The sequence below is a fragment of the Pangasianodon hypophthalmus genome, chromosome 24 (assembly GCF_027358585.1).
Source record: "Pangasianodon hypophthalmus isolate fPanHyp1 chromosome 24, fPanHyp1.pri, whole genome shotgun sequence".
Lineage (NCBI taxonomy): Eukaryota > Metazoa > Chordata > Actinopteri > Siluriformes > Pangasiidae > Pangasianodon > Pangasianodon hypophthalmus.
Genome location: NC_069733.1, coordinates 5685140 through 5712288, shown reverse-complemented (window position 1 = coordinate 5712288; position 27149 = coordinate 5685140). Strand labels below are relative to the sequence as shown.

General features: G+C 40.1%; 1 protein-coding gene and 1 non-coding gene across 2 annotated transcripts; both read right to left on the bottom strand.

The window, feature by feature from the left end:
* Window positions 1–1464: 1464 nt before the first annotated feature.
* Window positions 1465–19458, bottom strand: mn1b (meningioma 1b). The gene is made up of 2 exons (XM_053228919.1): window positions 14493–19458; window positions 1465–5759 (listed from the first exon to the last, which is right to left on the bottom strand). The coding sequence occupies exons 1-2, from the start codon at window positions 17812–17814 to the stop codon at window positions 5557–5559; spliced, it is 3525 nt and encodes a 1174-aa protein (XP_053084894.1). The 5' UTR covers window positions 17815–19458; the 3' UTR covers window positions 1465–5556.
* Window positions 19459–25113: 5655 nt separating this feature from the next.
* Window positions 25114–25186, bottom strand: trnav-aac (transfer RNA valine (anticodon AAC)). The gene has a single exon. It is a non-coding gene; the product is annotated as a tRNA-Val (tRNA).
* Between the last annotated feature and the right edge of the window lie 1963 nt (window positions 25187–27149).

Sequence of the window (27149 nt, the reverse complement as noted above, 5' to 3'; positions counted from 1 at the left end):
CATTCTGGCTTGGCTTGAGTGGCCACCTCATTAGCTTGGCCATTGGCCGTGGAGAGACCGTCTCATTGGGCCTGTGCTCGTCTGGAGATGCCGCCTCTTTGGCCTCGTGCTGAAATGGAGAGGCCGCCTCATTAGCCTTGTGCTTGGCTGGAGAGTCTGCCTTGTAGGCCTCGGGCTTGGGCTTGGCAGCAGAGTCTGTAGCCCACTCCCACTGAAAAATTTTTCCCAGGGAAGCTCCTCTCTGGTGAGTGAAAACACCCTTCTCAGGAGGCTAGAGAACTCCACCACACTCTCCAGGCCAGGGTGTCCATGGGCAACCAGATTTTTTGCCCATTTGAGAGCTTTACCAGTAAGCCTGATAACATGAACTGCACCCTGTTTCTCTCTCAGCAGGCTGAGAATCCTCCATAAACTGGAAATATATCTTGCATTGCAGCAGGAATCCATTTGGTCGGAACTCGATTCCATCATATGCTGCCAGGACCTCAAGTGGGCAGGTCAACTGGAAGTTGATGGATTCATATGGTGGTATAGAGAGAGTAAAGGGGCATTGTTTATTGGACTCACATTGTGCACGGTTTTCTGTTGTGTCCTTTAAATGGTGAAGTCTTCTATAACATGCTGGTTAGAGGTGAAGACTAGCTTGTTTATTGTTAAATTGTATTCACATTTCAAAGCAAAAAAAGTCTTTATGACACAAAGGAACTGCTCTTATTGATTTTTTGCCTCTGATTGTGTTTTTTGCTTTTGACTTTTTGCTGGACCTTCAGTGCTTTTGCTTATGGTGTTTTTGGATTTTCTGGAATAAACTCTTTGGAATTTTACTTGTGTTGCTCTGCAATTAAGTCTATCCACCCTCTGATAGCCCAGTGGATTAGTGTTGAACTGCCGCTCCAGAGACCCACGTTCAATTCCCTCGTCTGACAGAGGTCAAATGAAACATTTGAAAGAAGCATTTTTTTTTTATTTGACATCACAAAAATCTATAATTTTTCTTCATAATCTGTATTTTGTTTGATGCATGTGTTCCAGTGCTTAACAAGTGCCCAGAGTTCTCAAGAAAAAAATTATTCCGGTTGTATGTGCAGCCACTGATTTTAAGGTTTTCATCTGAATCACCATGTTCTTATTATAACAGCATATGCACAAAACTTGTATAGTTCAAAGGTAAGACTACATTTCAAAGCAATTCAGCTTTAATATACATTTATTGTAATATATAAGGAAAATCTCTTTTCCATCAGTACCAGGTAACCCAGTTCTCTTTGTGGTCAGGTATGAAAGAATGTAGTGTGGACGAAGCTTGCTGAATGAAAATGTGAACCAGATACATTAGCACCATAACAGTAAGATATAATTGCAATGTAGCTGCAACATGTTACAGGGATACCACTTTTCTAGGTGCATTTGTTCTCAGAGTAAAACCTAGTGTGTTGATGAGAGGAGTAACCTAAAATAATAACATAGACTACTTACTGTGCCTTGCAATATAGTTTATTTATGTCTGCAACAGAACTTTTAGATTTTGGGAAACACACACACACACACACACACACACACACACACAGAAAAGAGAGAAAGAAAACTACTGTCCTAACAACAGAATGTTTCTATGCATTTACAGTTTTAACTGGGATTAACTAGAATTAATGTAATAAATCTAAAATGTTACACAGCGATGCTGAAAACAGGGTGAGAACTGGAATGAAATGTATTGACAGTAATACATTCTATATTGTTCCATACTTTAACTATTTTACAAGCAACATATTTAACTTACTCTAAAGAAAAGAAAAGAAAAAACAGGGTTAAAAAGGCATATTTGTAATTTCAGTGCTTATGCTTATAATTTTGGAATTGTACATGAAATCAGATATTTTGTGAAAACTAACTGTTGGAATAATTCATGTATGTATTTTATTTGCTCATTCACAAAATGTTTTTACAGCTGCAAAACTTTTCTATACATCTTTGTAAATTATATCTGTAAACACAAATCTTTTTCTCACATTCACAAACTTCAACCAAAATGTTCAGACATTTGAATACACATACACATTTCTTCACATGTACAAAAAATGCCTACAATTGTAGGCTAAGTGTGGCTTGCTACAGCCTTAATCACTGGGGAGAACTGTATGGCTCTGGTTGTATTAAGTGTAACACAAGAAATCTACATGGAGCCAGTTCCAGTGGGGCTTGCTACAGCCTTAGTCACTGGGAAGGAAACAACGGTTAGGAAGGGTACCCATTTGAAAATCAGAAAAAGCCACAAGGCCTGATGTACAATGCCCCATAGAGGGGAATGCCTGGAGGGAGGGAGGGGGAGAGAGAGTATGGAGCTACTGTACAGAGGTCACAGGGGGTAAAGTCTGGTTCCTCTCAAGGTTTCTTCCTCATATCATCTAAGGGAGTTTTTCCTTGCCACAGTCGCCTCAGTCGCCTCAAGCTTGCTCACTAGGGATAATTTTGTCTAACATCTAGGACTGTTTGCATGTTTTTGTTTCTGTTTGCATGCTTTTTGTTTCTTATGTTCTGTAAAGCTGCTTTGAGACAATGTTCATTGTTAAAAGTGCTATACAAATAAAATTGAATTGAATTAAAGCCCCGTTAAGTGAGTCGGCTGCAATGACCCCAGCATATTTTAGATATGCTAAAATGTAGTTGAAAGTATGAAAGTTTGAAAATATTATGGATGTTTTTAATCCCACAGAAGATATCTGCAGCAATCATTGTCATCTGGTTCACTACTCCAGACTGGGGAAGCTCAGCATGGGATGGAGTGTTGCAGTTTATGACTTCCACTGGGTTTGCACTTCGGGAGAAGGAATTACCTATTTGATGATCTAAAGAACTGCGGGAAAAGGACTTTCTTGAGCTAATTAAAGAAATTACAAGCACCTTTGTGCTTTCTTTGTGATAGAAGTAAAGTTTGTCCTCCAGATACCTTCGACATTGACTCAGTATCAAAAGTCACTGTGGCACAGCTAAAGCCTTCACTGAGTGTGAAGAGGTGCACAGCTGGAATGGATGGTGGACATCTTTGAAAAGACTGTCATAATAGTCATGATGAACTGTAATAATAATAATAACTTCACGTTCTCTTCCATTTTTACTTTTAACTGTACTTATAAAAAAAAACTTTCCAGAAGTATAAGGGGTTGGGCACTTCGTTCCCCCATCCCTTTCACACAATCACTGAAGAATAGAGTATAAATGAGATTTTAATTCAAGGTTGAAATCTATTGAAGTGCTTGGTAAATGCCATTGTTGCTAATGAATGGTAACTGCCTTTAAAATTAATGTACCACCTCTCTCAATTCTTTCCTATCTCTCTTCTCCCCATTAAGTTCATTTAAAATTATGTGGCAAAGTCAGCACACACCCAACTCACACAAATTCAGTGTCAAAACACTCTCTATCTCTATCCCCCTGCCCCCCATTTCTCTCTCTCTCTCTCTCTCTCTCTCACACACACACACAATTTAAAGAATATAAAAAAAACTAATAAAAAGAACACCAAATAATCTGAATTAAAAACAAAATTATATTTTCCTTTTCTCAGTACTGCCTACGGAGTTATACACAAAATGTTAGAGACTTTAATCCCACCCCTGGTCTGCATGAAACTCTTTTCCTAATTTTTGTAATCAAAAATGAAGAACTTGGAAACAAGGGCAAAGAAAACTGAAGCGTGAATGGAATTAAAATGAAATATGAGCAAAAAATAGCATAGAGACCAAGCATTAGAGTAAGTTAACCAAGGAAAACACAATTTTGTTTTTAATTCCGATTAGTTTATGTTCTTTTTGTTACTTTTTCCCAATATTTTTTAAATTGTGTATTCAGTTCTATGATTTGTGTGTTTTTATATTTTTTATGACCACAATACTTACAACGTAAAATTTATGCCATACAAATGCACCATGGGTCACCATAATTTGGTACTATTTTTGCCAACAAGGCAAAAAGCCAAAACTGCAGTATAAATTAAACTGCAGTACAGTGAATAATGTAAAAATGAAGCCTAAATTACTTGATCTGAAATAATGTTGATCACAGCCATGTATTCAGGTAATTCAGAGTATGTTGGTAAATTCAGGTAAATCTGTAGCACAGAATTGAAATAATGACTAATACTGTATATAATCTATATTTAACTTTTATCTATTATCTACTATTATATTGTTATGATCAATGTCAGTATCAGCACATTTTCAACTTTGGTAGGTTATTTATGTTGCAAAATAAGGCACTAAAAAATTTGACTTATTTTCACTTTTGATAGGACCAGAACCCCTTTCCATCTTCTTTTGGCTGCTCCCTTCAGGGATCGCCAAAGCGGATCCTTGGTCCGCATATTTGATTTGGCACAGTTTTCCCACAAGCACACTGTCTTAGGTTCCCTGGCCGGGAATCAAACCTGGGCCGTGATGGTGAGAGCACTGAGGCCTCCAGGGACCAGAATCCTGTTCCATCTAACTAAGAAAAATAAGTTTTGCTTGTATAATGACTGGTAAGAACCCAGTTAACTTATGTCAGAAATCAGTACCATGGTGTATTCATGGTCTTATTTGAGGCCATCAAAAGGCAGTCACAGTGTTCAGTGCCAGTACCAGTACCAGAGAGTAAAATAAAAATAAAAAGTAAGATAATAATAATAATAATAATAATAATAATAATAATAAACAAAATAATTAATTATAAAATATTTATAATGTAATAATAATAATAACTATTAAAATACATTTTCATGAAAAATAAATGTATGAACTTTATAAAGGTAAATATTACATATTATTAAAAAAGACAACATAACTGACAACAAAAACTAAGAAAATAACCTCTGAAGCCCTACCACTAATGAAGATTTAGTGGAAGTCCCTTGAAAATATATTGTATTGAATATAAAATAACACACAGTAGTTTATCCTACTTTACATGTGGAATACTTGTATTGTGGAATACCAACACTTTTTTTTCAAGAATAACAGTATGAAACAATATCAACAAACTGTAATAGAACCCCACAAAAAGCACTGAAACACAAAAAGCCCTGGAGAGCAAGAATTAGAATGGTTTCACTGAATAGTTTAGCATTACAGTGATTCAAAGGGGTTCATATGCCTCCTGATAATTATCACAGAGCATGCCAGACCACAAGAAAACCCAAGATTAAATTCAGAATTAGAAAAAGTTTTAAAAAAAAAATAATAATAAAGTTAACCAATGGACAAAAATATAAATACTGGTATACAAAACCAGTGCAGCACATATCTTTTTCCCTTGCCACTTCCCATATCACAGTTCATATTTAGTTGTTTTGTACTAACTGAAATCAGAATTCTAACTTTAAAGAACCATATAAAATAAGTCAGAGGTACACTGTATGACCTTCAGCCCCATCCACAGATAGTTCATGTGCATGTGGATATGTTTGCAAATCCCAATCCAAGTTTGTCCTCATAAATCAAACAAAAAAGGCCCAAATTATTATCTTCACACTTCTTAAACACTATAACTGCTGTTGCAACAGAATCTCTGTATTTTCAACATTCAAGTCAGTGTTGTTACATATGTCCCAAAGTGGTTGGAGATGTCAGAGTGCAGAGAGCACCAAGATAATAAGGGCCCACCATGACCTTTAGGGTCACCCAGTTCATCTGTGCAGTGGATGGTGATACATCGCTGAGAGCCAGAAACCCCAGGTCCATGAGTTCCACTGTCTCCTCCACTTTTATGCTGAGAGATATCCATATCTAAATACAGACAAAAAGACAGTGTAAATTTATAAAATCCTGAAATCTACCTATAGATATTTTATTGCATTGGTATATGACTAATATTTTAAATAGGTGTACTAAATATAATTCAATATATTCTCAGTCTGCAGAACATTAAATGGTACTAAGCACCTTTCATGAGACTTGTAATTAGCAATTATTTTGGTATCATATTGATCTGGAAATAGATGTGGCATTTGGCTTGAACATTTAGGGCCCATAAAGAGAAAAACAAAGTCATAAGTTCAAACCTGTTTCACCCAGTTTTTTGGCATAATGGGTGTTCTGAAGCATTGACACCTTGTTTCCATGATCTCTTAGTCCTCAAGAACATACTCATATTCAAACTTGGAGATGGTAGTCATTCAAGATCTACTATCAGTACTGGGTCGATATCAGCAGAAAATCCTGCATTTTCTGGATTTTTTTTTCAAGGAAAATGAAAGAATCTGATCTGATCCTGTAACAAATCTAGCCCAAAATATATAGCCTGGGCACCCAGAACAAGTAGATTATGTGTCAGGACTATTAATTTTTGTTCTTAGTTGCCTAGCTGACAATTAGGTTCAGTGGGTTGATGTAGTAGTCACCAGCATTATTTTTTTTCTCTTGTCCACCAACCAAACAAAGAAAAAAAATTATAAAACTTCACTGCTGCAAAATGAAGTTTGTACTTGGTATGCATTTTTATACATGCACTGGTGTGATGCATCTTGATGCTGTAACTGTAGGACCTACTACTCAATCTGTGATCTGCTCCGTGGACTAATTAGTTAGCATGGATGACAATGTTTTTGATTCAGGTATATGCAGACATGTGGCAACACTGATAACAACTAAACAAAGTAAAGTATAGTGTAACGCTGTCATATAACCTGGAGGAAACCCACACGAACACAGGGAGAACATGTGAAAATCCACAGTAACTCAAGCTCAGGATCAAACTCAGTATGTTAAACGACCCAATATTGTTTCTTCATCTTACACATAAACATAAAAACACATACAGGCATAGGGGAAAGGTTGATATCTTTCTTTCTGGAGATGAGTATATGAACAATACCAAGGTAATAAATTACAATGTCTGCTGGACAAGTGGGTTTTGGTCTGGTGTGATCTCAACCCAAACACTCGGGTTCCTCTCTGCAACAAATGTCCCTATCATTATAGTCACAAAAAAAGATGTTGAGCAAATCAGGAAGTTAATTAAATCATAGAACAGGAATAGATTAAAAGTAACCATTTCTGTTAAAAGTATAACAATATTTGCATATGGATCATAATTCCTGCTCATGATTCTAAAATGCTGAATCTAAAATGCTTTTCATGTGTGCCTCACTACTGCTGTTATTGGAATACAGACACTCACCTTTTTCATCAAGTTCAAATGCCATGTATAAACCATGCCTTACTTGAGCAAAAATAAAGTCATCTAAAGAACTACCTGAAAATGAGTATCAAAATTATTCAGTGAAAAGAAAACTCACGTGGCAGGTTAGTCATTACACAGAATTTAAATTTCACAACAAGCAGTGATGTAAAGTATCAAAGTACAAATGAAAACAAATAGACACTATGGCCAAAAGTATGTGGACCCCTGACCATAACACCCATACATTTCCCTCCAAAAGTATTGGAATAGCAATGGCAATTCTTTTGCATTTGCTATAGCTGAAGACTTTTGTGTTTGACGTCAAAAGATGGATATGAAATGATGGATCAGAATTTCAGCTTTCATATCATGATATTTATATCAAGATGTGTTAAACAACTTAGAACATGGCACGTTTGGTGGCAGACCACCCAATTTTTAGGTGAGCAAAAGTATAGAAACAGATAGTCATACTGTAATTTAAAGAAAACAACACTTAATGTTTGGTTGCATGTCCCTTGCTTGCAACAACTGCATCAAGCTGGCGAACAAGTGACATCACCAGACTTTGGGGATTTCTCCCTTCAGTCTACGCTTCAGGAGGCGCTCAATTTGGTTAAGGTCTGGTGACTGACTTGGCTAATCTAAAACCTTCCACTTTTTCCCCCGATGAATTCCTTTGCTGTGTTGGCAGTGTGTTTTGGGTCATTGTCTTGCTGCACAATGAAGTTCCTCCCATTTAGATTGGATGCATTTCTCTGTAAACTGGCAGACAGAATGTTTCTGCAGATTTCTGAATTCATTCTGCTGCTACCATCTTGAGTTACTTCATCAATAAAGATTAGTGAGCCCATTTCAAAAGCAGCTATGCAAGCTCAAGCCATGAAACTACCTCCACCATGCTTGACTGATGAGCTTGTATGTTTTGGATGTTGACCAGGTCCTTTCTTTCTCCATGCTTTGGCCTTTCCATCACTTTGGTAGAGGTTAATCTTGTTTCCAGAACTTTTGTGGCTCATCTCTATATTTCTTTGTGAATTGCAATCTGGCCTTCTGATTCTTACTGCTGATGAGCGGTGTGCATCCTATGGTAAGGCTTCTATATTTATGCATTCCAAGTTTTCTTTTGAATGGTGGATTGTGATGCCTTCATCCATGCACTGTGGAGGTTATTGGTTATTTAGTGAAAGCTGAATGTCTCTGTGTTTTCAGGGATCCCGTAACAGGCAAGAGAGAGAGACAACCAGCACAGAGCCATGTGTGAGCCCCTCCCATCTCTCTCTCACTCTCGTACTTCATCTCCTCCTCCCCCGTCCCTGCACCGTGGAAATAGGGCCAATTCCCCTGAAACCAGCTTCCCGGTCCCGGGGTTTCCCTACCCCTCCCTCTTCTCCTTCTGTTTGTCCTCTGATGTCTCCCCTAACTCCCGCTCTCTCCACACAGGTAGAACCATCCACGCCCAGTGAGTACACATCAGGCCTGGGTGGACTCGGGGTGTAACCAGACCACCATCCATCAAAGCCTGATTCAATGCGGGCCATTGGGAAGGGTGAAGATGAGGTGTATGCACAGGGATGTCCACGATTATCCACTGGTGCCAGTCATTATTCGATTCTGGGGAGAAAAGCATAGAGTGGAGACGGCATTTAGTCCTCAGGGATTTCTCTCTGGGGCAGATGTGCAGATGCGTGACGAAACCCTCAGGCACTCCTTCGACCAAGTGAAAGTAATTGATGGTCAGTGAGTTCAGCGAGTTCAGCGTGTTGCACTCTCCTTCCCCTACTTCACGATTATTAAAGCTAGGTTATATCAAGTGGTGCAGGACACTCAAACTAAGGTAGAGATGACCCAGTTGTTGGTCCCAAAAAGCCGTAGGGAAATTTTGTTCCACGCAGCTCATTGTAATTCCATGGCTTTTGGGCCCGGAGAAAACACTAAACTATCTAATGGCTCGTTTTTATTGGCCAGGCATTCGCGGCGATGTTCGCAGGTGGTATGCGGCATGTCGTGAATGTCAGCTGGTGAATCCACCCGCCACCCCAAAAGCACCATTGGACCCATTACCATTAATCAAGGTCCCCTTCAAAAGAATTGGTATAGACCTTGTCGGGCCATTGGAAAAGGAGGATATCACTTTGTGTTAGTCCTGGTGGATTATGCAGCACGATATCCGGAAGCAATTCCTCCGCACAACATATCAGCGTGTACTGTTGTGGAGGTGCTCTTCCATGTTATCTCCCAAGTTGGGATCCCAAAAGAGATCCTGACTGACCAGTGCACAATGTTTATGTCATGAACACTACGTGAACTTTATGAATTATTGGGGATTACATTGATTCACATCAGCGTTTATCATCTACAGATGGATGGGCTGGTCAAACAGTTTAATCAAACACTTAAAAATATGATTCGTAAGTTAAAATATGATGCGTAACAGGCGCAATTCTCGTGGCATCCTAGACGTCATTAGGGAAAATTGGGAGGAGGAACCTTGTAATAGCAAGAATCAAATTCAGTACGTTCTTGATCTGACAGCAAAACTCCACACATTGGGACAATTAACACAGGAGACTTTGCTACAGGTGCAAGAATGTCAATCTTGGCTGTATAACGGGGTACTCAGCTACAGGAATTTGCAGTGGGAAATAAAGTGCTCATTTTGCTCTGACGTCAAGCTCTAAATTACTCTAAATTGCAAAGTGGCAAGGACCCTTTGAGGTTACACAGCGAGTCTGCGAAGTTGACTATGACATCAGGTGAATCGTTCAGAGGAGATGCACTGCAGATATACAACCTCAATCTCCTGAAACCGTGGAGAGAGGCAGTTCCTGTGGCTCTAGCAATGGTGTTTCCTTAGAGGGAGCAGCTTTGACCAGAGGTAAGTTCCAAAAGTGCAGCCCAATTCACCCCTGTCCCCTGTGGAGACCACCTCTCACACATTGAGACTCCTCCAGATGTGGTTGTACACAGCCGCCCACACCGGCTCCCTGAACACAAAAAAATGTGGTTCGCAAGGAACTGAAGGCTATGCTCGACATGGGAGTTATTCGAGGAGTCCTACAGTGACTGGAGCAGCCCATGATTTTGGTGCCCAAAACCGACTGGTCAGTCCGTTTTTTGTGGCCTTTACAAAAGTCAACACGGTGTCTAAATTGACACATATCTGATGCCTCGCATTGATGAACTACTCAATCGGTTAGGCGTGACTCCCTTTTATTTGACACTGGATATAACTAAGGGGTATTGGCAGATTCCCTTGACTCCAATGTCTTGTGATGAAACAGCCTTTGCTTAAGGGCCTCGCCCAAGTGCCCTACAGCAACAGCTTGACAGTGCTGGGGCTTGACCCCTGATCAGTAACACAGAGCCTTAACCGTTCAGCCACCACTGCCCACAGTATAGATAATTTAGATAACATAATCTTTTATAGTAACAATTGGCAGCAGCATTTACAACAGTTGACAACACCTGAGGGCTGCCCTGATATCTTATACATGGGTGGGACTCACAGCAAACCCAGAGAAGTGTGTAATCGGGCGGGTGGACATATGGTATCTGGGCTTCCACTTGGGTCATGGGCAAATTGATAAGACAGCAGCAATGGCTGCCTGCCGAAGACCAAAAAGGGGGGTGAGGCAGTTTCTGGGGCTGACTGGCTATTATAGGAGGTTTGTTCAAGTTCAAGGTTGTCCACAGGCCGGGGGAGCAGATGGTGGTGGCGGATTACCTTTCCTGCCGGAGAGGGAGTCAGCTGCAGGCTGGCCTGAGTCAGGCAGCAGTGGGGGTACAGGCATGGACAAATTTGTTGGTACCCTTCCATGAAAAAAGGAAAATCCACAATTTTCTCTGAAATAACTTGAAACTGACAAAAGTAAATTGCATCCATCATTGTTTATTCCATATTTAAAAAACACCAGACTTTGCTTCTGATTTTTGATTCAAACAGAATATTTTAAATGATAAAACAAATGAAAATGGCATGGATAAAAATGATGGGACCCTTAACCTAATATTTTGTTGCACAACCTTTAGAGTATCTGTAGCTCTCAATGAGACTTCTGCACCTGTCAACAGGTAGTTTGTCCCACTCTTCCTGAGCAAACTGCTCCAGCTGTCTCAGGTTTGAAGTGTGCCTTCTCCAGACTGCATGTTTCAGTTTCATAGATTCCATAGATGTTTGATAGGATTCAGATCAGGGCTCATAGAAGGCCACTTCAGAATAATCCATTGTTTTGTTCTTAGCCATTCTTGGATGCTTTTACTGTGGGTTTTGGGTCTTTATCATGTTGGAGGACTCATGACCTGCAACTGAGACAGAGACACTGGGCAGTACGTTTCGCTCCAGAATGCTTTGATAGTCTTGAGATTTCATTGTGCCCTGCACAGATTCAAGGCACCCCGTGCCAGACACAGCAAAGTAGCCCCATAACATAACTGAGTCTCCTCCATGTTTCATAGTAGGTATGGTGTTCTTTTCTTTGAAAGCTTCATTTTTTGTCTGTGAACATAGAGCTGTTGTGACTTGCCAAAAAGCTCCAGTTTTGTCTCATCTGTCCAAAGGACATTCTCCCAGAAACAATGTGGCTTGTCAAAACAAAATTCCAGTCTGGCTTTTTTATTTTTTTCTTTCAACAGTAGAGTCCTCCTGGGTCTTCTTCCATTGAGCCCACTGTCGCTCAAAAGTGCTGGATTGTGCGATCAGACACTGATGTACCTTGACCTTGGAGTTCAGCTTGTATCTCTTTGGAAGTTTTTCTTGGCTCTTTGTCTACCTTTTGCACTATCCTTCTGTTCAATCTGGGGATGATTTTCCTCTTGCGGCCACGTCCAGGGAGGTTGGCTACAGTCCCATGGACCTTAAACTTCTTAATAATATTTGTAAATGTAGTCACAGGAACATCAAGCTGCTTGGATATGGTCTTATAGCCTATGCCTTGAACATGCTTGTCTATAATGTTCTTTCTGATCTCCTCAGACAACAGTCTCCTTTGCTTCCTCTGGTCCATGTTCAATGTGGTATACACGATGACACCAAACAGCAGTGACTACTTTTCTCCATTTAAATAGGCTGAATGACTGACTACAAGATTGAAGCCATGTGTGATACTAATTAAGAAAACAGTTAGCCTGAAATATGACTATAATCTGAATATTTATAATCTTTTCTAGGGGTACCAACAAATCTGTCCATCTATATGTGGCAGCAGGGGCATTGTCGAGCATCAGCTGTGGACATAGAGGTGGCTGGTCGAACCAGCAGGTAACACATGATGATTCTCCAGCATGACGATGCCCATGTGCAAGTGAGATCCATAAAGACATAGCTTGCTAAGGTGGGTGTAGAAAAACTCGAGTGACCTACACAGAACCCTGAGCTCAACTGCACTGAATTGGAATGATGGCTGCATGCCAGGCCTTCTCACTCAACATTAGTGTCCAACGTCTCACACTCTTATTGTTGAATGGACAGAAATCCCTAAAGTACTTAAGTACTTACATTAGCACTTTAAAAAAAATAAATTGTGTGTATATAGTACTTTCAATAACATTTGAGAATGGTCATTGGAGATCAATCATTTAGGAATGATGGAAAACACATGCAATAAACGTCTGCAATCCAAATTAATTAAATGATTAATTTTCCTATGCCCAAACATTTTGGGCTAGTCTCAAGTCTTTTTCTGTGGTTTTCTGATGTAAATATACAACAAAAAACCTCAATAAATAAAAAGTAGGTTACATGATGTACTCATCACTAGGCCCCAGCAGAAAATTAGCAACAGGGATGGCATACACTGGATGTACTCCATGTTTCAGTGTCAAAAATCATCACACACATACACACACACACACACACAAGACTGAAAGTGAGTCTGTTCCTTTTTATGAAACATGTTTCCAGTTTACTTACAAACTGTGTGGGTCTACAATTAAACAGCTACCTTTCAAGTAAAAAAAAAAAGAGTGGGGGTTGGGGGTGGGGGGACATTTTCATATTAGGTTTACAGAATATTAAAACTAAAAATCTTTATAAAATGGAAGTGTTATTAAAGTTATAAAAAAGGCTTACTTACAGGGCTTACTGATTATGCTTAACAGATTAACAGAGAAAGCCTAATAATTAACATACTTTTTATTCTGTGACTCAGTTCCATTATCTATCAGTTTTCATTATCTAATTCCTTAGCCCTATGATAACTGATAATGAGATGAGGGCAAGATAAATTAATTTTCTGCCCTACTTCAATAAATTTTGTGTCAGTGTTTTATAAGCTCAAGTTTCAAGTTTATTTGTCATATGTACAAGTGTCAGTGACAATGTACATTGAAATGCTGTTAGTGAGGCTTAGGCAGTCCACAGCAGTACAATAACAATAACAAGTAACAATAACAATAACAAAAAAACGAAAATACAAATAAGGTGCAGGTGCAGTACTGCTAAAATACTAAAATAACTGTGGAAGATAAATTCTTAATCAAATGCTGAAAGTTTGTCAAAACAATATGGACTGCTACAATGTACAAGAAATGTACAATTCTTGGTTCTTACTTCCATTTAAAATAATAATAATAATAATAATAGGGAGGTGTGTAGAACAAAGGCTTTCATGTCTATGGCCCATCTAAAATATTTTCATGTTCTTGTACACTGGCCTAGATACAGGGAACAGGGAAATTGCTTGCAGCTGAGACACATTTTTCAAAATGAAATTAATCTTCCCTCTGCTGTTTCTCTGAGTGAAAACCAAGATAAAGAACTGCATGAAATGTTTACTTTACTCTGGAGGCCCTATTGAATCCTTTTCTCTGCAGTTTCATGCAGACTTAAACCATTAAAATGTTGGACAAAACATTGTACATTGCACAGGCACTTGCTTCTAACAGCGTTTCAAATAAATCTGTTTTTCCCGACCTATAAAAAAATTTATTACATACTACTACTTAAAAAGTATTAAGAAATTTTAATTGTCAGAAAAGGTAGGAAATGGTGCTCTTAAATGATTGCATTTCCCTTATTTTCCTAAAATGCTCGAGTATATTTGTGTTGCCAGTATAATTCACACAGTTAAGCATGTTTTCCATTAATGTTTAGTAGTTTATATCTGGTCTAAAACTACAAGGTTGGAATAACATTATACCTAAAGCCTTAAATAATATGTGGCTGTGAAAGAATGTGTGTGTTGAATGTTTTATATGTTCTGATGTATATGTAATAAAATTATTTGATTTCTTATTAAATAAAATTAACAGTCAAACTATTTCGGAGCAACCAATTAACCAATTTGACAACTAACTTAAACTCATGCAAACTTTAACCCAATAATAGTAATATTTACCTTCTTCTGTGTTATCCTCTTCCTTAGTCTTTTTCAAAGCAGCCTGTGAATTGTCCTCTTCTAAATCCTCAAGCAGGTTCTTTTTTCTGGGCACAAACCAGGTTGCATGCTGCTCTGCCATAAGTACATCCAAGTCTATTGTGCTTACAGAGCTCTTTCCACCATCCAGGCTGCAGCTACCAAACTCTGCATCTTCACTGTGTCCATTGAAGTCACAAACTTTCTTCCACTTTTTTATAGCTAGAGGCTGGTCTTCTGAGAGGCTGAACTGCTGTCGTTGAAGTTGGATCTCTGCCTGTAATATCTCCAGTGGGTGGACCTCATCCTGACCTGAGGTGCTAGAGGGTGTGTGGTCCTGCTCTATGCCTGGCATTCTTGGGTGATCTACTCCTCTGCAGCATTCTGATGTTGAGATAGTGTGGTCAGTGAGACCTATGCTCTGCCCTGTCTGCGCATCCAACAACCCACTGCCCACCATATGCATCTCAGGCCAGCCACCCAACAGAGGGTTGTGGCCAGTTTTTGCTGAGGCTGGAGCATCAGAACTGCATGAAACCTCATCCTCGTTTACACAGTGAGAGTCTATGTCATTTGTGATGTCAATCCTAGAACAGCAGTCAGCTGATGTAGATATTCTTTGGATGTCTGTGTCCAGGGTTGACATTAGGTCAGGTTGATCACCCAGCATGAGCTCACTCCCCTTTCCCCTTGAAGATGAGGTGAGAGTTTTCTCGTGAGGTGTTTCCCCTCTCCTCTCTCCAGTGCCAGCTGGTAGTATGGCATGTTGGTCAGGACTCATAACAGGGTTGCCACTGTTGGATGGAAAAATAATCCCAGGGCTCACATGGCCACTGTCTCTCTTTCTCCTCCCTCTCCATTTCTCACTCCCTGTCGTAGCCTTCCTCGGACTACATGGTGTACTTTCCATATTGTAACATGGGGAGAGGGAACTGGTGTCCTCTTGCACCGTCTGGTCTGGACCCACTGGTTTGGCAGCACCTGGGAAATAATCTGGCCCAGAGACAACAGTACCATTAGCTGTGCTGTTATTCATTTCCTGCTCTATTGGATTAAGCTTTCGTTTCCCTTTTCCCTGGTTCTTGTTGAATGTAATGTTAATGTTAGAAGCCCCCAGGCTGGCAATCATGTTCTGGCAGGCTGTGGAAAGTGCTGCTAGACAACTCTGTCCAAAAACACTGTCCTTACCACTTGCTTTGTCAAAACTATCCAAGGACAGAGCCCCTATTTTGCTGACTGTGGTTTGCTGTCCTGGTGAAAACTCTGAGTGGGACGTATAATTCCCTGGAGATGTGCTCACTCCCTGGGCAGTATTTTGTACTTCCCCCTGCTGATTCTGACCACCTATAGGTGGCCCTGAAACATCATTGGGATGCTTTTCTGATTGTGTATTAATAAGTCTTTCACCAGACCCAGGTGATTGCATCTGTTCTATGTTTTCCATGTTGCTACCAATTTGTGGGTTTATTCTTGGTGTGTGTAAGCACTGTATATGGCCTTCTTCAGGTATTCTTATAGATTCCTGCATGTCCAAGCTATTAACACTTGTGGCAGCACCATTTTGCTGCCTATTATGAGCTCCTGCCTTTCCACCAGAGCCACCTCGGTGCCCGTTCAGCATCTCACCAGATAGGTGGGCCCCAGAAAACCAGCCACTGTCAGAGCCCAGGTATGAGTTCTGCCCATCAAAATTCACTATTTTCCCACCCCTGTCTCTCTCAAAGCCAGACTGAGACATGTCATCCACAAGCCCACCGTGTACCATAGTGTTCTGTTGAACATCTCCAAGGTGACCAAGCTGCTGCTTTTTGGGCTGTTTCATTCTCTGCTGCTCATTTCGAGAGGCCATTTGCTTGATCAACATGGCAGCATTCTGCCTCTGCTGCACTGACTGGTGGTTAGGCCCTGCATTTTTTATTGGCAGGAGACTGTCGGGGGCAATGAACTCACCAGAAAGACCTAGGTAGGCTGAGAAAGAGAGGTTCTTCAATCCAGGTGGGCTGTGCATGCTAATGTTCGTTGGGCCCTCTCCTCCATGGGCATTAGGAAAATGTAACCTAGACCTTTGGCCCTTATTCAAATAGGGAGAGTCACAATGCTGCCGCCTCTGACTGGAAGTCTGCTGGAGAAGGAGAGGCTGCTGTTGCATGTTGAATATGGGGTCCCCATAGGAATGCATCCCTTTGTTCTCTAATCTCTGAATTTGATATTCAAGCTTATGTTGGCCAGGCATTACAATGCTGCTCTCGTGCATACTGGTATTGGCGGAGCCAGTGTCGTGTTGTTGTGGTTGGGGAAGAGAAGACGGGCAGAAGTTTTGTCTGGCTATCACCTCTGTCTGCTGCTGCATTATAGGATGCCTGGCACCATGCTCCATCCCCATTGGCATTTTGCACACACCTCCAAATCGTTCAAAGAACACATTATGATGTGATGGGGACTGCTGCTGCTGAGCCTGGTGGTGTCCTATAGAGAGGCCCGGCATTCCTGGAGCTTGGGACAGGTGTGAGATGTGAGGAAAATTGGCCCCTGATAAATGTCTCCCTGTCCCAAAATGTGAGGGCTGAGAATCTGGCTCAGAAGAGGAAAATACAGATATGGTGACATATCCAAGTGGTGCTTCCTTGGAATAGCTGTCCAAACCCTCCACACACTCATGTTGGAGCATGTGTCTAGTCTCAAAATTCTGACTTTCTGATGATGATGACAATGACGATGAGGAGGAAAAATGGCCATGAAAGGAACGAGTCCGATTCTGTGACTTGTCCAGAGGTGAACAGGGGACAGGTATGAGGTGGTTTCCACTGGAGGGTGTGTAGGGTTGATGGTCTGACAATGAGCATAGCCTTTGGTGCTGCTGCCAAGAGAATGGATCCCCTGACTGGCCCTCTGCAAGAACGTCAAATCCTTCTGTGAATCCCTGCTGAGGACCCACACTACCCCCATAATCCATTGCCCTACCTTCAAGTAAGCAGGAGGATCCAGCCCCAGGGTCACCAAAGTTTCCCCTGAAGAGTGACTGATGTTGATGTGCATGGGCCTGATGGCCATGGGGAGGGATGCAAGCTTGCAGATTATTAAAAAACCCACGAATATGTGCCTCCTGTTGCTCTGGCTGCTGCTGAAGTCCTCCTGCATGCATATCTAAATGCCCTTGTGGATGGAAGACACTGTATTCCTCTCCTCCATTCATATTCATTTTGAGCTCAAGGACAGTAGTCTCACTATGGGGATCCATTCCAGGCTCAACTGTACCTGTTGGGCCTCCATAATTAAAACCTGGGCTGCTTTGATGGGATCTCATGCTTGCTTTTGACTGGTGTGCCTTTTTTCAGTGCAACGAGTGGTTCCGCTATTAATGTGGTGATGGAATTGTTTGAGCTCAAACATAATTCCCAAGGTCAGTTCCATACTAGGGCCTGACTGACTGGAAGGCAGCGTTTGGTGTCATCCTTGCTTTTATTCTCAATCAACTCAAGATGGAAAAACGGGTGAAAATATTTTTAAACAATGCAAAAAAAAAAAAAAACTATCACTTGCAATATTAATAGTCGTTGAAATGGAGCGCTGAGCAAATTAAATATTAATGTTGCTAACAAACACATCAATAAATTTTACCCTTAACTCACCAATGAAATTCCCCTGCTTCAGAACATGCACTGCTATGTTTTCCTTCAGCTGAATGATATTCACGACAGTGCTGTCAAAGCAATCGGTTGTCGCGTCCGAAACTGAGGGAAATTATTTATTTTTACAAGGAGGAGCGATTTAAAATATACTTTATACAAAAGATCAAAGAAAGAAAATAAGAAAATCTCGAGGTCTGACGGACCATGTCCCCTACAAAAAACACTTCCACTTTGCTGTTATATGCTCCGAGCGAGAGGACCTCGAATTCATAATCCTTACAATGAAGTGTGAACTGCTGCGCTACACAAGCATTCTTTTCCCCCAGTGCCACCACAACAATGCTCTGGTGAACCTTTTCTACGTCCTTTAAACTGCATCCAGGAAAGAATTTCCCTGGGTTGGTTTGAAAGCACGGAATGCGCACGCTCCAGTTCCGTGCGTTAAGGACTAGACTGGAAAATACAGTCGCAATGTGCGTCTTTCTCCTGTATGCATCAGACTCAATAAGGTTCCATTAGAGCTGCACATTTTCTGTGCGACTGCGCCGTCCAGGTCAAATATCTTCAAAGGCAGACGACTCGGGCGCGCGCGTGTTGTGCGCGAGTCTGCTTTCAAGCTGCGCTACTGAGAGCTAGACTCCTCGCTGTTCCAGCTGGAAACAGTACGTAGTGTGTGACATCCCGCTGTCTAAACGCTCGGCACTGCGCGCAAACAGCGCGTTTCAGATAAGCTGCAACAAGTTTTGCATATCTCCGAGCTGCTCAGGCGACCAATCACAGCTGCGAGAGTTTCGGCGTCAACGGAGGGAATGAGCTCTTAAGGTGATACAGGGGCTTAGCAACGTACACAATGAGTGCTGGAATTTTCAGCCAAAATTTTTGTTGTTACTGATGCGTGTTTTGTTGTAGCATAAACCACTACTCGTGATAATTGTTTGAGTGTATTGTTTTTTCTCCATACCGTTATTTACATATAGGCCTAAAATCTGCCTGCAAATTGAATACATTGTTTGGTGGAATAATTTAATTTCACTGCAATTTCATTATAATCTAACAATATGTCTCCAAGTAAGTGTTTAACCAAGACTCAGATCATAATCGCCTTATTAACGCACTTAAAACAATGCATTAGCATTTCTATTTAGATTAATGGTTCTATTAGCCTAATTCTGTTTGAATTATAAATTAATCCAATTTAATGCCTTGACATCCAGGTTTTGAGGTAGGCTTATATTAGCGCTTACCAGGGGAGAAGACAGTGGACGCCCTTTTCGTTTTCTCCCCTTCTGTTTTTAAAAGTAGAATGCATTTACTTGCATTTGCATCAATATTCCTTTGTAGATGCCCGAGCTCTGGCTCTGTCGACACTGGTTTGAGATTTATATCGCTATCAGTTGTAGTATAACCTGACTTCGCCGGTTGCTGGCTACATTTGAGAGAGAGAGATGTTTATTATTTCAATGTTTGAAAAAAAAAAAAAAAAAAAAAAAAAAAAGCTCCAAAGTCCAACAGCTGATTTTAAAAACTCAGCTATTTATATTCGTGCTTGACTGTGTTTCACTTTGTTTCTTTGTTACACTTTGTTACACGGAAAGACCCCATTTTTAATGAACACCTAATGCCTAAATTTAACTTCCACTCATCACAGCTTTCCTACGTATAAAGACTTCCTTAACGACAGTGCCATCTAGCGATATACGTGTTGAATGGACCAAAAGAGGCAAATAGGTGGTCTTGAATTCCCTCAGCTTCATAGCTCTCATAGGTCTCATCGCAGCTTCATATCTCTCATCGCATTTGATCCATCTTGATATAAGTACCAGTTTATACTGACAACATATCGCAAGAAAACTTTCATCTATTAAGTGTCCCAAGAGAATTAATATTTTTAAAGACCAAAATAAGAACAGTTTTGACAATATGCATAAGAAACTATTCTAAGTTATAGACGTGTTCAAAAATTACTTTATGCTACTTCAACTCATATCTTGACCTTAGTAGTATAAGGGTGGGTGAAAATCTCTGTGAAAATCTGTGTGAATATCTGTTTTGAGATATGGTGCATCAAAGTTTTGACATTCAGCTAGAAAATCTTTAAAAACCAGGGACAAATTTAAGGGTGGAAGGAGGCTGAGTTGCTACCATAACCGCCCCCCATATTCCCTACGCCTGACTAACTCTAGCCTCAACACTTTTTTTTTTTAAGACTTTTAGTTTTCCTCATTATCAAGTAATATTAATTAAATCATGTATCAAACTCAAGGTCTGCAGGCCACTGCCTCGTTTCATTTGGCCTGAGTGAACTTGAAAAAAATATCAGTGGAATGGCCTTCAATACCTACTACTCAACTACTACTCAACATTTTCACACAATCTAGAATCCATGTAGTGTAGTGACAGCCACCAGCATGCGGGAGCTCACATCTCACAGTGCTGAAACACTCCTTAAAATCAATCTGTTGTCAGCTGTGTTGGACGCAAGTCATACTCACATCTAAAACAATTCAGGTACATGTTGGGTGTGGGCAGTGTTGTAAAAAGGAATTACTTTTGATGGGATGGGGACATATACAAAATAAAATCATGATTGTTTTTGTGATCATTTTAAGGTACAATGTACCAGCAGTGTTTCCATTTTAATAATGTTGCCATAATGTACATTTATGATAGTTCTACTAAAATAATGTTAATAACAGAGGGAAATTACACATTATCTTATAAATCCTGATCTACTTATTTTCCTCTTACTGCAGTAAACATCCAGGAGGCTATTTCATTGTGCCTCATCTAGATATCTCTATGCTTTTAGTACGGCTATTACGTAATAGTGCATATATTTAAGTAGTTTCTGTTAGCTCTTCTTCTTCCTAGAAAAAGAAGAAGGAAAGAGAGAGAGAGAGAGAGAGAGAGAGAGAGAGAGAGAGAACATTTCTAAACTATTCCTTAACAAGATGTTTTTACCAAGAAGTTGTGATTACCTTTCTGATCCTAGATGAACCCGGGGGTTCTATATAATATATTTGTTTGGGACAGAAAATATGTTTTACCAGCATACAGTATTTCGATCAAATACTGTATGCCCACTACACATCAATAGAATCCCCAGTGCCCAAACTTAAGTTGAGACTGGGACAACTTCCTCAGTCTGATGCTCATGCTGGCAGGGCTGAACTTAACCATACACTGCCTAATGTTAATGTATATATTTTGAACATTGTTTCCCTTGAATATATAATGTTTTCTTTGGATCGAACTATGGTAGGTTATATTGCTAAAATTGGACAATTATATACATTTTATTAATGTCAATAAATGTCAAAATCATATTCCAGCAGTGTTCGAAACAGTCAACCACAAGACTCTCTTGTCCATGCTCATGAGTCCTGGAATTTGTTACATGGAATCGCAGTGGTTTACTTCCTACCTGGAGGGAATCTGAAACTCCCAGATGATGCATCCCCATATCAGGATCTTGCGATCTCCCTGGACAACTCTCAGATCTCACCATCTCTCACTGCACACATTCTTGGGGTAACCATAGAAAATCTCACATTGCTAATCTGACATGCTCACGCCAGTTTCTCCTTTACAACATCATTCGTCCATTTCTATCCACGGAGGCCACTCAGGTGCTTGTTCAGTCCCTTGTAATTTCGTGGACTACTGCACCATGCTTCTGGCAGGTCTGCCTCTGTGTGCCATTCATCCACTGCAACTGATCAGAATGCAGCTTCATGACTAGTTTTCAGCCTTTCCGAGTTTTTCGACACCACCCCATTGCTACACTCCCTCCACTGGATTCCTGTAGCAGATCAGATTTAAAACACTGCTGCTTGCTCACAAAGCCAACAATGGCCCGAAACCCACCTACCTTAAAGCATTTATCACAACCTGCTCTGCACCACATTCCCTCCAATCCTTTAGCACTGCTAGGTTGGACCCACCAAGGTGAGTACAAGGAAGGCATGTATCAAGGCTCTTCTCTGTTCTGGCAGCTACTGGTGGAATGAACTTCCCCTACCTGTCTGAATAGTCCCTGGCTGTCTTCAGATGATGACTAAAGACCTACCTCTTCATGAAGTACGTAAATTAGCACTTTGATATTAAAAATAAATAAACAATATAAAAAAATCCATGTGTTGTGTTTTTTTTTCATATATACTATCCTCCTTAATACGGTTTTTAGACTGATAGTACTCTTAGTTTCTGATCTACTGAAACAGTATATGAGAATACATTCTCACCTGAATGTGAGAAACCTGCTCTGCACCACATTCCCTCCAATCCTTTAGCACTGCTAGGTTGGACCCACCAAGGTGAGTACAAGGAAGGCATGTATCAAGGCTCTTCTCTGTTCTGGCAGCTACTGGTGGAATGAACTTCCCCTACCTGTCTGAATAGTCCCTGGCTGTCTTCAGATGATGACTAAAGACCTACCTCTTCATGAAGTACGTAAATTAGCACTTTGATATTAAAAATAAATAAACAATATAAAAAAATCCATGTGTTGTGTTTTTTTTTCATATATACTATCCTCCTTAATACGGTTTTTAGACTGATAGTACTCTTAGTTTCTGATCTACTGAAACAGTATATGAGAATACATTTATTGATTGAGACTTCAAAGCACTTCTGTAAGTCTCTCTGGATAAGGGCAAATGCCATAAATGTAAATATTAATATCATGGAAAGGTTAGCACATAATTCTAAACTGTTCATGTGTATAGAACCAATCCCGGTAAAACCGGGCGCAAGGTAGAAGAATTCACCTCGGATAGGACACCACTCCATTGCTGGGCACCATGCACACACACATTCAGACACTTACTCACAGCAAGGGGAAATTTAACATAGCCAATCCACAGACCTGCATGTTTTTAGACAGTGGGAGGAAACCCACACAAATGTGCAAGACTCACTACAGACTGTAACCAGAGTGCAGCATCAAACCCAGGACCCTGAAGCTGTGAGGTGGCAATGCTACCCACTGCACCACAATGCCACCCAAATGTGTATACACAAAAATAATTATTGTGAACACATTTAAAAATTAGGTTGTTTTGCTACCATTATAAGGCCTACAGTTTCAGTAGTATGCATTAGAACTGGTCCCCCAACAGAATTACTATATTATTTCATATGGCAGTGGGGGTAGAGCTGTCTTAGGCAATCAAATATACCCAATTCTATTTGTTAATGGGTTTCTATAGAATCAAGCAATGCAGGAATAAAATTTGAGAAAACAAATTTGTGAAATTACAATTTTGTAGACGTTATTGTATCGGAATAGCACTACAAATTCAAAAACTGTTTTCATCTTGATAGAGCACTGAAAAAAAGTAAAACATTTCACAAATCAGGCTGGTTGTTTTGAACTTGCTTTATATATGTAGATGTTCAGCAATTTGAAGATAGATGGACTGATGTTTAATTGTGTCTTAGAATATTTAGGTGGATATAGCTGTATTGAGAAATCTAATTTGCAATATTTGCATGCAGAATGATTAAAATCATTAAATCATAAATGCAAATTCAGTTAGAACCTACACTATAGAAAATATAAATATAGACTAATATTGGCAGATTTCATAGTCAGTGATGATATTATCAAAGAAGACAAGATGTATCATTACCATATGTACTGTACTGCACCACGGATTTATCTTCACTGCAGTGGAGGACACAGCATCTTAATAGGAGACAGTACTTATCTCAAAAACCAAATTTTATATGCATGTTGATATAGAATTTTTACCCTATATCAACTGTGCATAACTGATATTATTAGGTTTTACAGCTGAACATAGTTTCATTACAATTTGTTGTGAAAATCAGGGAATATAAGTCCACTCATAAGCAATGCACACTGTCATGTCTTCATTAGACTTTTTCCAGTCTTCAACTGTATCAATACGTATCATCTCATCCTGAAGCATCAGACACCAACACCCATGCCACAAGTCACTGACCTCACACTTTTTCCCCATTCCGATGATCTTAACATTAACTGAAGCTCTTGACCTATTCCTGCGTTTGAATGTCAATGAGATGGATCCAAGGGGCTTTACAGAGGAAACAAAAATGTCAAAACTATTGCAAGGGAAAGCAAAACTATTGCGAGGGAATGCAAATATTATTGTGACAGAATGCAAAACTATTTGCAGGAGAAGCAAAAATTACTGAGAGATAAAGTAAGAATGGTTATCGCAAGAATAACCATTGTGGTAAATGATAACTTGGATGATAAAATAGCAAATTTGTGCTATTACCACTTCTACTAGGCGTACTCTCTAACATCCTCCCAAAATGCAATGTAATTGTACAGATCACACATTGTTTTATTTAAATGAACTTGATCACACCACTTGGTATACTTGTGCGAGTTCCCTCAGAAGTAGGAAGTCGGAGCTCTGAATTACACAATTTTGATGTAATAAAACCGCCATGTATTCAAGCTACAAAGTGGACGCCTCCATATTTTGCAACAAGCTGGCCAGCCAACTGTCATGAGTGATTTTCCTCCTCAAAGCAGCAAACAGTATAGTCATATATAGCTTATTACATAATAAGCAAACGTCTGTATGTTATGCAAATATGTGTATATAGTGAAGTGAAGTGAAGTGAATTGTGGCCAAGTATGGTTACCCGTACTCGGAATTTGTGTTCTGCATTTAACCCATCCAAGTGTACACACTCACACACACACACACACACACACACTGTGAACAAACACCCGGAGCAGTGGGCAGCCTTTTTTGCTGCAGCGCCCGGGGAGCAGTTGGGGGTTCGGTGCCTTGCTCAAGGGTCTCACCTCAGTCGTGTTATTGAGGGTGGAAGAGAGCGCTGGTCATTCACTCCCCCCACCTACAATGCTGGACCTGAGACTCGAACCCACGACCTTCAGGTTCAACCTTTGGGTTGCAAGTCGGACTCGCTATCCATTAGGCCACGACTGCCCCCAAAAAGGGGCGGTTTGTTTCTGCCTGGTTTCAAACCAGGGACCTTTTGCGTGTTAGGCGAACGTAATGACCACTACACTACAGAAACCATATACTAATTCATTTAAAGGTAAGAAGTACTACTTTGTTACTGTTCATCCAGTGAGCAGCCATGTTGATTTGACGTCACTTGCTGAACTCAGAGGGACTCGAAGTAGAGAAGACCATCCAGAGTTCCCAAATAGGAATTCTGAGTTGAGGGGACATTTTCTTTGTTTTTTTCTTAGTAGGAGGTCAGGAATTATGAGATACAACTGTTAGTCAAATGCAGCATGGATTTTATGTTCAGAGCATGCTTAGGGAGAGACAGAACAAGTGGTGGTCAAGCAGCAATATTCATATACCACAGATGCATATACCATGCATATACTGTTTTCAGGACAGGGCTTCCCGTGCTGTCAGGAAATAAACTATTTTTCTCAGGGGTCACTCCAATAACATCATTCAAGAGCAGCCATTTCAGAATGAAAGGGCACAGGGGTTAAGCAGCATCTGTCATCCAGAGGACAACAATTATGCATGGACATCTGTGCATATTTTTTCATGCATATTTTTTCATTTTTCAAACACACTAGTTAGACTAATCAATGTTAACACAAAAAATGTCAGACTGCTTAGGCTTCATAATTATTAATTACTATTATTACTACTATTAAACATGTTTACACCAATTAGCAATACTTTTACACCAAGTATCTAGGTACATTGCACAAAGCTCTTTATTATCATTATGATCACAGGTCCTAATGTTCTCAAAGAAAATACCACTTTTAGAATACAATTTTCCCAATCTTTCTCGCATTGCAGGAAGGAATAAGTGGGATTATCTGGGGCCTGATACTAATCAGTGTTGAATGTTAGGAAATGATACTTTTACATCCAAACACCAGTAAATAACCTTGTGTTACATGTGACACATGGTTACATAGTGTTCCTGTGTAAGTCTGGTTCCATCACAATGATATCTCAACCACCAGTAAGAATGCTGAGACCCTGCTTTTTTTGTTGCCTCATAACAATGGTGTAATCCATTCATTCATCTTCATTAACTACTTTCTCCTGGACAGGGTAACAGTAGATCCAGAACCCATTATAGGAACGCCGAGAGCGAGATGGGTACACACAGTTGAAATACAGTTGAATACACTGGACACCAGCTCATCACAGGGTATCATGCTCACACAATCACACCTAAAGCAATTCAGCATACCCAGTCCACTTACTGTTTTGTTTTTGGGATATGGGAAGAAACCAATGAACCCAGAGGAAACCCACAGAAGAAACTACTGATGTACCTGGAGGAAACAGAGACTCTGGAGCTGTGAGGTGGTGTGAGAATGCTATATGCTACACCACTGTGCAACCCCTTTCTTTTGTTGCACAGCATTTTGGCTTATTGCATGAAAGTCTTGTTGCTTGACATGGGCCATGCCTTCAGCTCTGAATTGGCATCGATTTGTGGGAATATCATTTGGAAGAATGGTGTTCTATCCCTCCAGTTCAGTTCCAGACTTGTAGATTCTATTCATTGAAGCTTTTCTGGTGGATCATGGTGGCCCAACACCTTACTAAAACACTTTGTATTGTTTTTTCCTTTCTGTATATCCTGAATACCCAGAATATTTAAATATATAAATACATAAATAATTCCATTTACAGTAATTCATTTATAAACAATGCATTTTCAATATCTTTATCTGTACAGTGTGGGGTATTTTTGAAAAATGAACATCCAAATGCTCCAAACAGTGTGAATTAGTCAGCATGAACTGGTGACATTGGACAAGCATGCCATTCTGCAATAAAATAGTATTTACCTATGATAATAACATACCAAATGAAGCCTGTTCTGCTATGGATAGCCTGCTCTGACTATTATTCCTCTGCCAGTTGGGGAAGAGAGGAAGAAGTGGGTAACAGGATATCTCTAAAGGCAGACCAGAAGCATTTCCTATGCATATTGTGCCAATTCAACTGGTTTTTCCTAGTCCCCTGATATCACCGAAATAGTT

Coding starts and splice junctions, on each gene's coding strand:
- mn1b (XM_053228919.1), bottom strand. CDS start 17,814: ATGAGATCCCATCAAAGCAGCCCAGGTTTTAATTATGGAGGCCCAACA. Junction 5,760..14,492: donor AGAGGATAACACAGAAGAAG/GTAAATATTACT, acceptor GTCTGTATTTAG/ATATGGATATCTCTCAGCAT.